The following is an 11,742-nucleotide window of genomic DNA, read 5'->3' on the forward strand; positions in this document are numbered from 1 at the left end:
ACCTCGCGGGAGAGCGCTTGTCGGGGCACAAACACCGCCGTGCCGAGCCGGCGTGGAATCGCTCGACCCGCAATCGAGCCCGTCGCGAGCTTCTTGGAGACGCGCATTGGGCTGCAGCAGAGCTTCTCGGCGAGGAACCCACGCAGCGTCGTACCAGGTGGCAGGGCCAGCGCGCCTTGGACAAAGTACTCGATGAGCTTGGCAGCATACCGCTGCTCGTAGTGGAACCAGAGGCCACGCGTTTCGCACTTGGCGGTCGCAACGACCTTTTCATCGATGGCCGGCGCCACATGCCGCGCCGCAAGCGGCTCGACCGCCCGCTGGAAGAGCGTCTCGGCGTGCACAAGTCGCTGGAGCGTCGCAACGTCTGCATCCCTGACGGCGCGCGGCTCAAAGTGGCAGCGGCCAATGCTGCGCAAGCTGGGATACGGCAAGGATGCAATCTTCTTGGAGACGCGCATCGGTGCGCAGTGGAGCTGGCCCGCCACGTAGCTCCGGAGCGACGTACCCGCCTCGACGGTCGCGAGGAGGCCGCTGAGGAAGCACTCGATGAGCGCGAGCATGTAGCCTTCTTCTTCGGGCAGCCACACGCCGCTCCGCTCAAGGATTGGCGCGTCCGCATGATCGGGCGCCAGTAGCCGTGCAATGTCCATCGTGGGTCCAATTCAGAAATGACCAACGATGAGGGGCCAGCGCGACCGGCGGACCACGACGGCAATGGCCGAAAGAGGCGGAACCCCGCAGAGATATCAGAAGGCCCAGCGCCTTTCCTCCTTGCCAAATAGGCGTGTACAAGTAGCAACCCGGATGGCGCCACCCACCGCTCCATCGTTGCAGTTGAGTCCACTCTTCAGTAGCTACGCGTCGCTTGCAGTCGCAGCAACTAGGATGCGCTTCTTCGCACGCACCTGCGAGAAGCAAGTCGACGTGCGTCGCATCTTAAATTGACCCAATCGCTGGCGACGCCATGCAAGGTGACAGGCGGCTGGTCCACCAGAGGAGTAGTCCAACGAGCCACGCAGCAGGTGACAGACTTGAACGGCAGGTGCGGCACTCCGAAGGTCGCTCGGGTGGTACCACCTGGCAGCACGATCGGTGCACCGACGAGCCCGAGCCCGAGCCCGAACGCCCACCCACAGGTGCAACATGGTCATTCGCCCCTTGGCCTCCATGGCGTGACGGGATGGACTGCTGGCGGTGCCATGAAGGTCGTCGCCTTCGCAAAGCACTGCATCCCACGTCTGAAGACATGAAAAGGAAAACAGAGTACGACGACGCACCGGTTGCTGCGCCATGGCATGCTCCTTCTGGCTCATTGGCGATCCAGAAACCCGACCACGGCGCTGGCGACCGTTGCAAAGGTGTGATGTGCAGATGCACCATCGATGGCCCATCACCAGCCAGCGCCCGCTGCATGGATGCCACACGCGTGTCGACGTTGCGGCGGTAACCCATCGCATGCGTTTGCACTTGGCCATGGTTACGCGATCAAAAGGTCGTGGCTCTCGGGCTTGATGCCGAGTTATCATCATGTGCGCCAAGAAGCAGCCCCGCAGCGCCTGGCAGGAGCGCGCGCTCGAGCATTGGCCGGTCTTGCGCAGCCGCACATGCCTGCGACTTGAGCACGCACTCGGTGTGGATCGTTGTCGTGCCGTCGGGGAAGAGCAAGAGCCAAACGGGAAACCCATCGTTGAGAAACGACTCCATGTACTTTACCGGGCAAGAAAAGGATGGAGGGCCTGCAGAGAAGCGGCAGCCTCGTACGCTGAGTACGCCGCCGAGCGTGCGCGAGCTACCGGCGCCGAGATTGAAGTTTGAGCCGCGCCATGGTCCAGCCCATGTACAGGGCACGTAGCGAGCTCTGCATGCTAAGCTTAAGCGACAGCACGGCACCGACCACGCGCACATCGAGCAATCGCAGCAGCAGTCGTGAGACCAGACGGAGTGTATCTGTCGCGATGACTAACACTGCAGGAGGTGTCAACTTGGTGGTCGGCCACCATGATGATCGGCGAGGTCGCCGCCCAACCCGCGTCGCCACTGCACGCACGCTCATCCCGCGTGTACGAGCGCGGCGTCTACCGCAGCGTGGCAGCTGGAAAGAGAACCTCATTCGGTCGACCCAGTCGACGAGACCGGTCGCCCTGACGACAGCATGAGCCGCGAGCGAGGCGCGTGGAAGCCGATGCAGTGAGTCAAAGAGTAGGGATCTCACAGGGACTTGAACCCGGATCTACCTGGTGGTAAACCAGTGTCTATACCGCTTGACTAGAAGATGTCGACTAGATATCTGTCTTCTTGACTCAGTGCAGCGGCGAAAGCGCGCGCGGCAAAAGCAGCACAAACGTCGACGCGTACAGCGCAGCGAGGACCACCACATGCCCACGCAGCAGCACGAGACAGGCCAGGCCATCTTGCCCTTTTATCCGGATGTGTCCGGATAACCCAACGCGGCATAAGATCTGATTATGATAGCGGAATCCCCAGCACCCAGCGGCCAGTGTGGTCAGCGGCGAACGACGCTGAACCGTAGAGGCAAAAACTTGGCTACGTAATCACTTGTGATGGCGCACCCGCCACAACAACGTGCAATCATGCGGCTTGCCCTGCAACACCGCCTTGGTACTGGCCCATTCTGCAATGGGCTACTCGAGCGGCCGTGCCATGTGAGCGCATTGGCTGCAACAACGTCGACGAAGCGCCTGCGTCAACACTGAACGCAGCTGCACCCGAAAGCTCTTCACCTGATCAGCGAGTGCGACTGCGAGCGCCACGGCAGCCTTGTCGTCTCCTGCCACTTTACCATTGCAAGACGGACTGCAAGAGCGTGTTCTGCGTCTGGACAAGTGCGCTCATGCGAGCACGGACGCACCGCCGTATCAAACCAGCCAGCGTCTTTGCAAACAGTGTATTTAAAAACAGCGTTTCGTTGCGCCCGATGAATTCCGCGCCGCTGATTTCGCTACACGCAGCATCGTGTAAAATACACATATACCACGTGTGGGAATTCATTTCACACTTGAATACGCTAATCCGAACCATGAAATGTGTGAAAAACATAATCACCACGGTGGTGTTTACGTGTAGCGACGTGGAATTCGATGTGCTTCGATCGAAACCTCCAAACAGCAATTTCAAAAACACACATTTCCCACTTTGCACTGGAATGGACGCCAGCGTTCTGCGGCTCCGCGCGACGCTCGGCGCCGTATGGATCTTCCTCAACATGGCGGTCCTCAACCTGTACCAGCTCTGGATCATGGCCTTCAAGCCCTTTGGCCGGCGCTACGCCCGCCAGCTCATGGGGTACGAGCAGCAGCCATCGGCGCTTTGTAGCTCAGGCGTGGTGGCACTGTAGCACGCTCTGCTTCCAGGACTGGATCGACTTTACTGCCTTCTACTCGCCCTCGGCCACGATGGTCGTCACGTACGCAGCGAATCGTCGCGCCACCACGTCTCATGTGTCGAGTGTAGCGGTGACGCCATGCCCAAGGACACGAGCGTGCCCGTCATCTTTATCGCCAACCACCAAGTCGACGCCGACTGGTGGTACATTCTGCAGCGTACGCCTCGCATGCAAGGACACGACGCTGAGCTTAAGGTTGTAGTGATCCAAGCCCACGGCGGCACGCCCAACGTCAAGATCGCCATGAAGGACTCGCTGGCCAAGGTGCCCGTCTTTGGCTGGGGCATGTTCATGTTTGAGACGCTCTTTCTGCGCCGCGACCTTGCGCACGACAAGCCGCACGTCCAGCGTACGTGCCTAACTCGCTCGCTGGCGCCCAGCGCATGGTGTAGAGTACATGGAGTCGTTTGTCGAAGACGCCTTTCCCGTCTGGCTCATGCTCTTCCCCGAAGGCACGACGATCCACACCGAGTACGTGGTCAAGTCGCAAAAGTTTGCAGCCGCGCAAGGCCGGCCAAAGCTCGAGCGCGTGCTTTTGCCACGCGCCGCGGGGCTGCAGCTGCTTCTTGACGCATATGCCAACACGGACATGAAGCCCGAGATTTACGACCTCACAATCGCATACCCAGGTTACTCGGGCGAAGTGCCAACCTACGAGATGGGCTACAGCCGCCATATCGACACGGAAGTGCCGTCCATGCAGCACGTGCTGGCGCGGACGCACCCGAAGAGCGTCCACTTGCACATCACAAAGCATGGATTTAACGACGCCAACGCCAACGTTGAGAGCTTCCTCGACAAGCAGTGGCTCCGGAAGGAAGCGCTCCTCAACGAGTTTATTGCCCACCAGGTACGACGCCTCTCCCTACGTCGCACCAAATAGACACGTAGGAGTTTGCATCGGCCGCGCCGTCTCGCCGCCAAGTCACGCCCGAGGTCCGCGTCTTGACACTGTCATTTTTGGCCAACGCTTCAACACGTAGACCAACGTCTGGGGTACGCTTCGTCTCTGGGCGGGCGCCGCCATCTCGCTCGTGCTGCTGCCCGTCGCGCTGCCCTGTACGCCTGGATGACAATGCAATCGCATCCAAACCTACTGTACGCGTAGGTTTGCTTCTCTGCAGCACGGTCGCCCATGTTCAAAACAAGACGCGCACCAAGTCGACCAAGTCGGCCTAGTTAATCATCCAGTATACGAATGCCATAGAACGGCAGGTTTGGTTGTCTTGACGGACGAATTCACGGCGATGGTGGAGCAACTGGTTGTGACGTTGCAGAAACCATCAAAAACTGATTGATGAGACGCGGCCAAGTGGGAGACCCAAGATCGCACCGTTGGACGAGCGATGGCGTGCGACCGCTGGACGATCTTGGTTCTCCCACGTGGCCGTGGGTGTCTTCAGTTGGAGCCGTCCGCTGTCGTGGTGGATGCCAGCTGATCGTTGGGCACCTCATCGGACGACATAAGAGACAGGAGCTAGGACCTGGTCGTTTTGGCGGCGCTTGGTCGTCGGTGTTTCTGGACAACGTCGGTGGGCGAGCGATCTGGTCCGAGCGGTTAAAGAGTCCTCCAGATGATCGATCACACTCATAACCTTGGCGCTCGTACATGTAGCTAGCAGAAAGAGGGCCACGTCGTCTTTCGCAACGTCAGTCATCATTGTTTACGTACTCTTTCCGCCAGGATGCATCGTGAGCCGGTCGAAACCACTTGTCCGGGGGCTCGTACGCTCCAAGAACTCCTGTTGTAGCAACCCATCACGTGGTCAACGGCTGGTTCTCGCGCCTTGTCCCGCAAGCAACGTCGTCGCCTTCAGTGGTTCACCAATATCGCTACAATGGTCTATCGACATCACCAGCGCACCGCAGTCGACCGAGCACCATGACAAGTTACCTTCATATGTCATGGCTTTGATGCTGTAGCCGATGTTTCAAGTTGTAATTAGCTCATCCCTTAGGATGTTAAAATACTTGGCTTACCCAGGCTACAGGTTCTACGCGTGGCGGTGGCCGTTGATCGGAAAGAGCACGAGACCGGCGTCGTCAAAGCAGTCGCTGCGCAGCTGCACCAAGTGCGCGCGAGCGTCGTTCCGGCCCGTCGCGGCGCCAGCCTCAATGTTGGCGACAAATCCCAGCGTCCCCACGCGGCGGGGTAGTGCGTGGCCGGCCAGCGTCGCCAGCGACAGCTTCTTGGAGACGCGCATCGGTGTGCACTCGAGCTGCCGCGAGAGGTGCGCGCGGAGCGACGTGCCGTCTGGCAAGCCAAGGTGACCTTGGATAAAGTACGAGATCATGGCATACGTGTAATCTTGCTCCTCGTCGCTCCACGGACCTGCGCGCGCACTCGGTGCTGTGTTGAACGGCCGCGGAATCGGCGTCGCCCGCTGTACCTCGACGACCTTATCAAACGACACGACGAGCAGATCGAGCTCGTCGCGCGCGGCTTGGCGCTTGATGCCATGGAGCACGGATGGGTCGCAGACGTAGCGCAGCCGGCCAAAGTGCTTGGGGTTCACAGCATCCGGTGCGTGGAGCTGCGCGAGTTTTTTCGAGATGCGCATTGGCAAGCAGTCGAGCTTGTGGGCCAAGAAGACGCGGAGCGACGTGCCGGGAAGGACGGTGGGGTAGTAGCCCAAGAGAAAGCTCTGGATAAGCGCGACGGCATACGCCTCTCCCTCGGTCGACCACGACCCACACCGGTGCGCAAGCAAGATCGTTGTGGCCATTAGGAATTCGAAAGTGCACCACGAGGTTCTTGCCATAACGGGTTCTGAGTTTACGTTGCGAGATGCGTGATTGGCGCAGTCGCGTCGGAACAGTCGCTCGTCCAACGGCGGGTTGCATCAGCACGCGCATGATCACACGCTCGACACCGATACAGGATGATCACCCGACAACGAATATGCCTCACCAAGTTCCGCTGTGTCGCCAACGACCAGCTAGAAAGTGCACTATAAAAAGTGCAATGTGCAGTCTTCCGGCCCTCGCCGGTCAAAGAAGAAACGGGTAAGGGCCTTTGCTTGTACTGTGGGGTTCATTTGTGGAACGCTAAACACGGAACAAACGCGCTACGGTAACATGTCTATTGAGCTACATCAACCTCTTACAGCGACGCGTGCATGGAACTGCTCGTTGAAAGAAAGTACGCCGACGACGGCGACACCATCTTGAGCTGCTTGAGCAGCATGCGATGCTCGCGCGGAATGAACAAGGCCGAGCCAATGCGCTTGGGCAGCTTGCGCCCCGCAAGCTCGGTCGTTGCGAGCTTCTTGGAGATGCGCATCGGGCTACAGTGGAGCTCCGCCGCTAGGAACGACCGAAGTGTCGTGCCCCGCGCCAGCGGCAAGTCGCCGCGCACAAACGATAGAATCAAGTTGTACGCGCGGGCTTGCTCTTGGGGCAGCCACATGCCAACGCGGAGCGACGCGGGCGACGGCGGTGGCCGGTCGTCGTCGACCACATCTGGCGACGTCTGAGTCTGGTCAAAGATGCGCTGGAGGTACTGGATGTGGCGCAGCATCGTCGCCGCGGCCTCGGGCGCCAGCGTGCGATCCAGCGTATAGCGCTGCTTGCCGACCTTTTGAGGCAAATGGACGTGCTTTGAGAGGCTGTAGAACGCGAGCCGCTTCGAGACGCGCATTGGCGAGCAGCGCAGTCGCTTGGCGAGGAAGCACCGGAGCGACGTGCCGGGCGAGACCGCGCCCGCAAAGCAGCCGGCGAGGAAGCCATCAATGAGCGCGAGCGCGTAGCTGTCTTCGACGTCGGTCCACATGCCTCGGCGCAAGTCGCACGGCGGCACGGAATGGCATAAAAGGCGTGCAATCTCCATCGTGCTAGCACTACTGCCGTCTTGGGAAATGAACTTGTGGCAGCCGTCGACCAAGTGGCGCCAGTTGCAGATGAGATGCACCGCGATCTTCGACACTGATCTCTGAACCGTCCGAAAGAAAGGCCACGACCCCAACGACGTCAGCCTGTTGAAGTCACGCACCAGCGGACCCACCACGTTCTGCCCCTCGCATCTGCAACACGAGATACATGTCATTGCACTTGGCGCTGTGGTCGCTCATGTCGAGGCCGGCGTGGGCCAAGAAACCAAGCTGCCGTGCCTCTTCCTTTCGACATTTTCAGAGCGCGTGGCGCCGGGCTCGCTGGAAGCCCATGCGTCAGCTGCGTGCCCTTCGATAGAAGGTGGCGACATTCCGTTGCTATCGCTGGGTTTTGATTGTTATAACGCCACGTTGAAGGGCAATCTGGTGTTAGATATGCTGTTAGATCGATGGCAACCCTTGTCCTGGCACTGCCACGACGCCGCGTCATCAATCCCCGACGCCCGCGCTGACCACGACCGTTCGATGGACAGTGCTACTAGGTCCAAGGCGGAGACGACAGCGGCGCCCAGTGCCACGCATCGTTGCCGATTTCTGAACACTTGTGGGAACGGATGAGATAAAGATTTTAGATTTAGCGAATAAATAAGACAGAGCGCCCTCAGACTTCGACCATGGCGGCCCGGCGCAGGAGCAAGAGCGGCGTCGCGATCGGCCGCAGCGTCGCTTCGGCGTACGCATTCGGGTTGGTCTTGAATGCAAAGCACGCGGCGCGGGCAGCCGCGAGCTCGGCCTCGGCCTTGAGCGCGGCGTGTGTAAACTCGGCCGTGAGCTTGGACTGCGGACGGTACGTGGCCGTACCGACCTTCTTGGGGATCGTCTTGCCGCCAATGAGACCGGACGCGAGCTTCTTGGAGATGCGCATGGGGCTGCAGCCGAGCTGCTCGGCCAAGTAGGCGCGCAGCGTTGTGCCCTTTCGGAGGCGGAGCTGGCCCTTGAGGAAAAAGTCAATCAGCTTCCACGCGTACACTTGCTCTTCGCGGAACCAGTAGCCCGTGCGGTGCATCGCATTCTGGTGCATGTCCATGCCGCGCTTCTGGGCTTCTTGCGGCGACGCGAGGCGGTGTTCGTGCGCGAGGCAGCGCTGGAATGTCGCTTCGAGCTGCGCCAAGTGGGCCAGCGTGCGCGTGCGCTGGGCCGTGTCAATCGGTTGCTCGAGGTACCGCTGCTGGCCGAGCTTCTTGGGCAGTGCGACACCCGCGAGCTCGAGCGGTTCGCGGCTGAGTTTCTTGGAGATGCGCATCGGCGAGCACGAGAGCTTGTCGGCGAGGAAGAGGCGCAGCGACGAGCCGGCCGAGAGCGCGGGAAAGTAGCTCAAGAGAAAGCACTCGACGAGCGCGAGGGCATATTGCTCTTCTTCGTAAAACCACTTGCCCGTGCGCAGCGATGAGGAGGACGACGTGGACGAAGCAATGCTGGCGGGCGACGACGGCGGCGACGACGGGCCCAGCACCGGCGACGACGGCGGCGAAACCGAGGCTGTCGACGTCGCGTCCGAGAACTCGTCGTCGTCCATGCAAGGCGAGAGGAGGCGAGAGAGGTCCATCGCGAGAGAGGGATGTAGGTAAGGCAACGCGAATTGCAGAATGAGACCAGCGCACCATAATGGCGATCCTCCCTTCAAGAGCAACGTCAAAGCGGCGTGTGCCTGCGAATTCCACGCGGCGCATCGGGCCAATCAAATCGCGCGAGGTATCCAGTCCACGGCGCCTTCGTTCGACCTGGTCACGTGTGCGCACGCTCCTGATTGGCCGCCGACCCATCTCTGAAGCGATCGGCATGCATTCCCGTGCCTGAGCTGCCGGCCTTGCCGCCTTGCTATGCTCGCAGCCAATCAGCGTGTCGCACTGCGACGGATTGGCTGGCTGAAAATTCGAACCGCCAATGAAATGCATTTGAGATCGGTTGCGGCCCAATCGCATGCAAAGGCGCGTGGCGTCGGTGGTCACCCCGTGCGACGGTAGGATAAGCCAGCGGTGTCGGCATAGATATGGCCTGGGCGTTGAAGGCACGTTCAAGGTCGCACGAAGCGCGCACGCTGATTGGCCCAAGCCAGGCCCACGGATGTTGGCTCGCGATGCCATCAAATGGGATGCTGCTCCACTTCACTGTCCCCGCCTGGCACGCTGATTGGCAGCAAGACGCGCTTGCATAGCAACGAAAAGAGATCTCCGTGTCCCAAGACTCCGTCGCTTCAAAAAGCCGCGGGCGGGAAGAAGCGGTGGTGATTTCACCTGCGCGTCTAGCCACGGCGCGTGACGTCAGGATGCAAGCGACACGGAAGACGCTTTGGCGACGAGAAACGGCGCTCGATGAATCCAGTGGCGGTTTTTCGATGCCGCGAATGGCAGATCTTGTCTTGTTCTCGAGAAGACGGAGCCGTGTAGAAGAGGCCGGGTTGGGATGATGCGATACAATAGCGACAGCAATCTCATAAAGACCATCGTTCCCACTCTGCTCCTCATCCGATTGACAGATCGCGTCCTCGAATCGTTTACTGCACGAGATATCTATCGTATTCATGTGCTTCGGTTCGCCGTTCTTAGGTCGTCGGCGTGGCGCTCCTTTGTGTATTTCAAAGCAAAGCCGAGAGCGCGTCCACACAGCCTCGTGTCCCTTCTGCCGTCGCCTGCGACTCGTTGCGAGGCGTCCGACAAGGGCGTCACGTACCATTTCGCTCGTCGCCAAAAGTGGCAGACTTTTGCAACATGACTCTCACAGATCGCCTCTAAATTCAAAACATGAGCTACAGCGCACATTGATGGTGTGTGGAGGATCCGCACAGACGTCATTTTCGACCACCACTCGCCCCTTCTCGCGGGCAGCGTCTTTACGCGTAACTTTAGCCTGAGAATGACATTGAGTAAACGTACATAGGCGTACTTTCTGCAAGCTTTGCTTGGCAGGCCTTGGCCGCGCTACCGGCGACGCAGTTTTCTTCGTGCTCTTACGTGCTTGAAAAAAAGCGGTTACCGTTATAGACGACTGGCTCCGAGAGGTCGGTCCTTCAGTGTCAAATATTGTCATGGTGAGGAAACCGGAACAGACTATCGATGTCGGTGGGGAATAAAAAGAGACTGGCATGACGTCAGCGACTGGGGCGTGCGATGCTAGATACATTCAATTGCGTGCTTTTGGTGCGGTTAAAGAGACAGGATGCTCGGACAGAGTGACAATGGCAGAGGCGGCATCAACTGCGACGCCGCCGTAGAGGCGTAATACGCGGTGTAGCAGGCGACGACGACACTGCGTCGTGGCTTAGCGTGTGGAGATTGATTGTAGAGTTGGCCATCGTGTGCGAAAAAGCTGGTGATGAACCAACCTCCCGGCACTTCTCAGCGTCAGGCGCCCGCAGGTGCACTCCAAGGCATTCGGGAGCTCGAGCACTCCAAGCGCGCAGATGCCATCCGAGGCGAGGCAGTTATACTAGTAGTTCGTATACTAGTAGTTCCCGCACGGCTTAACTGATAGACTGTGACGGCAACGAACGCCACACCATCCAGAACGAATGCCATGGCATGGGCCAGAAAGGTAAAATAATCTCGATGTTTGATTGGTGGAGTTTTTAATAACGATGTCTCATTGGCCCAAAAGATCTCCGCCGACATTTCTAGCAATCGAGGGACCCATGGCCATGAAAGCACAATAAGATCTGGCGCTGGGTAACACTTGCATCTCGCTCCATACATTGATGATGCGCATGCGCTACAGACGCCATTTCTGCGTCGCAGTGATGGAACGTGAGGACCCTGGCCCTTGACCCTTCACAGCAACGTCCAGGCCTCATCACATATCCGGATACCACTGGGTGCAGTCGTCGGAAAACAGCCGCCGGTTGCCAAAACCGGTTATGTCATGCCATCACCAACCGACTAGTAAAAACCGGTTATTGTCCGACCTAGCGCGTATGGTGCGTGCGGCAACAGTCGACATGATTCCTTCAACAACGCTATAATAGCAACACCACATGCCAACAACACGTTCTTCGTTTTTCTTCGCCCCTTACTCGAGCTTCTTTCTGTCGTCGCCCGAAGCGCGGGTCTGAGTCATCGTGTCTGGCCTTCTCGTTGCATGACGTTTAAACACGCTGCGGCCACATAGCGAGAGCAATGTCCTTCTATTGAATGTATCGTTCGTATACTGCAACGAGACGCCGATCTGCAGGTGGCCGGCTCGCTCGGCGGTGAAATGATGCGCTCGGTGCTGTGCCGGATTGTAAAACACTCTTCCGCATGCAGCGCCATCAGTAAAACCCACCACCTTGGTTGCTGCGACTGTAGTCATCGTGTTTCTAAACAGCGAGTTTGGGTGCAGCCACATGGGGCGGTATACTAACTTTCTAACCTTCGCACCGAGCCACTGAGACGACAACGCCTAAGCCCTGGCGTGGCACATCGGCGTCACTGTCGGCGTGGTAACGTTGCCGGCGTCTTCGTCTCTCTTCGT

The 11,742-nt window shown here is 59.1% G+C and overlaps 6 protein-coding genes across 6 annotated transcripts in view; 1 reads left to right on the top strand and 5 right to left on the bottom strand.

Moving 5' to 3' along the window:
• The window catches only part of SPRG_21726 (hypothetical protein), a gene marked incomplete at both ends in the record, with an annotated part of 835 nt that extends 182 nt beyond the window's left edge, over nt 1–653 (bottom strand). The window contains one exon of the mRNA XM_012355609.1: nt 30–653. Within this exon, the coding sequence (XP_012210999.1) occupies nt 30–653 (624 nt within the window). The remainder of the gene's footprint in view (nt 1–29) is intronic.
• An 835-nt stretch (nt 654–1,488) lies between these two features.
• Nucleotides 1,489–1,867, bottom strand: SPRG_16314 (hypothetical protein; the record flags this gene model as incomplete). Its single annotated transcript, XM_012355610.1, has 3 exons — nt 1,489–1,710; nt 1,765–1,792; nt 1,845–1,867. 3 exons carry the CDS (start codon nt 1,865–1,867, stop codon nt 1,489–1,491), a joined length of 273 nt encoding a protein of 90 aa, XP_012211000.1.
• Nucleotides 1,868–3,139: 1,272 nt separating this feature from the next.
• SPRG_16315 (hypothetical protein) lies at nt 3,140–4,585 on the top strand (the record flags this gene model as incomplete). Its single annotated transcript, XM_012355611.1, has 8 exons — nt 3,140–3,306; nt 3,359–3,427; nt 3,475–3,563; nt 3,609–3,755; nt 3,799–4,256; nt 4,298–4,342; nt 4,390–4,465; nt 4,515–4,585. Exons 1-8 carry the CDS (start codon nt 3,167–3,169, stop codon nt 4,583–4,585), a joined length of 1,095 nt encoding a protein of 364 aa, XP_012211001.1. The 5' UTR covers nt 3,140–3,166.
• Nucleotides 4,586–5,400: 815 nt separating this feature from the next.
• On the bottom strand, nt 5,401–6,132 carry SPRG_16316 (hypothetical protein; the record flags this gene model as incomplete). The annotated part of the gene is made up of 1 exon (XM_012355612.1): nt 5,401–6,132. One exon carries the CDS (start codon nt 6,130–6,132, stop codon nt 5,401–5,403), a length of 732 nt encoding a protein of 243 aa, XP_012211002.1.
• A 377-nt stretch (nt 6,133–6,509) lies between these two features.
• SPRG_16317 (hypothetical protein) lies at nt 6,510–7,235 on the bottom strand (the record flags this gene model as incomplete). The annotated part of the gene is made up of 1 exon (XM_012355613.1): nt 6,510–7,235. The coding sequence occupies one exon, from the start codon at nt 7,233–7,235 to the stop codon at nt 6,510–6,512; it is 726 nt and encodes a 241-aa protein (XP_012211003.1).
• Nucleotides 7,236–7,872: 637 nt separating this feature from the next.
• SPRG_16318 (hypothetical protein) lies at nt 7,873–8,873 on the bottom strand. Its single transcript, XM_012355614.1, has one exon. The coding sequence runs from the start codon at nt 8,840–8,842 to the stop codon at nt 7,898–7,900; it is 945 nt and encodes a 314-aa protein (XP_012211004.1). The 5' UTR covers nt 8,843–8,873; the 3' UTR covers nt 7,873–7,897.
• Nucleotides 8,874–11,742: the final 2,869 nt, after the last annotated feature.

The sequence above is a fragment of the Saprolegnia parasitica genome (genome assembly GCF_000151545.1).
Source record: "Saprolegnia parasitica CBS 223.65 unplaced genomic scaffold supercont2.273, whole genome shotgun sequence".
Classification (NCBI taxonomy): Eukaryota; Oomycota; class Saprolegniomycetes; order Saprolegniales; family Saprolegniaceae; genus Saprolegnia; species Saprolegnia parasitica.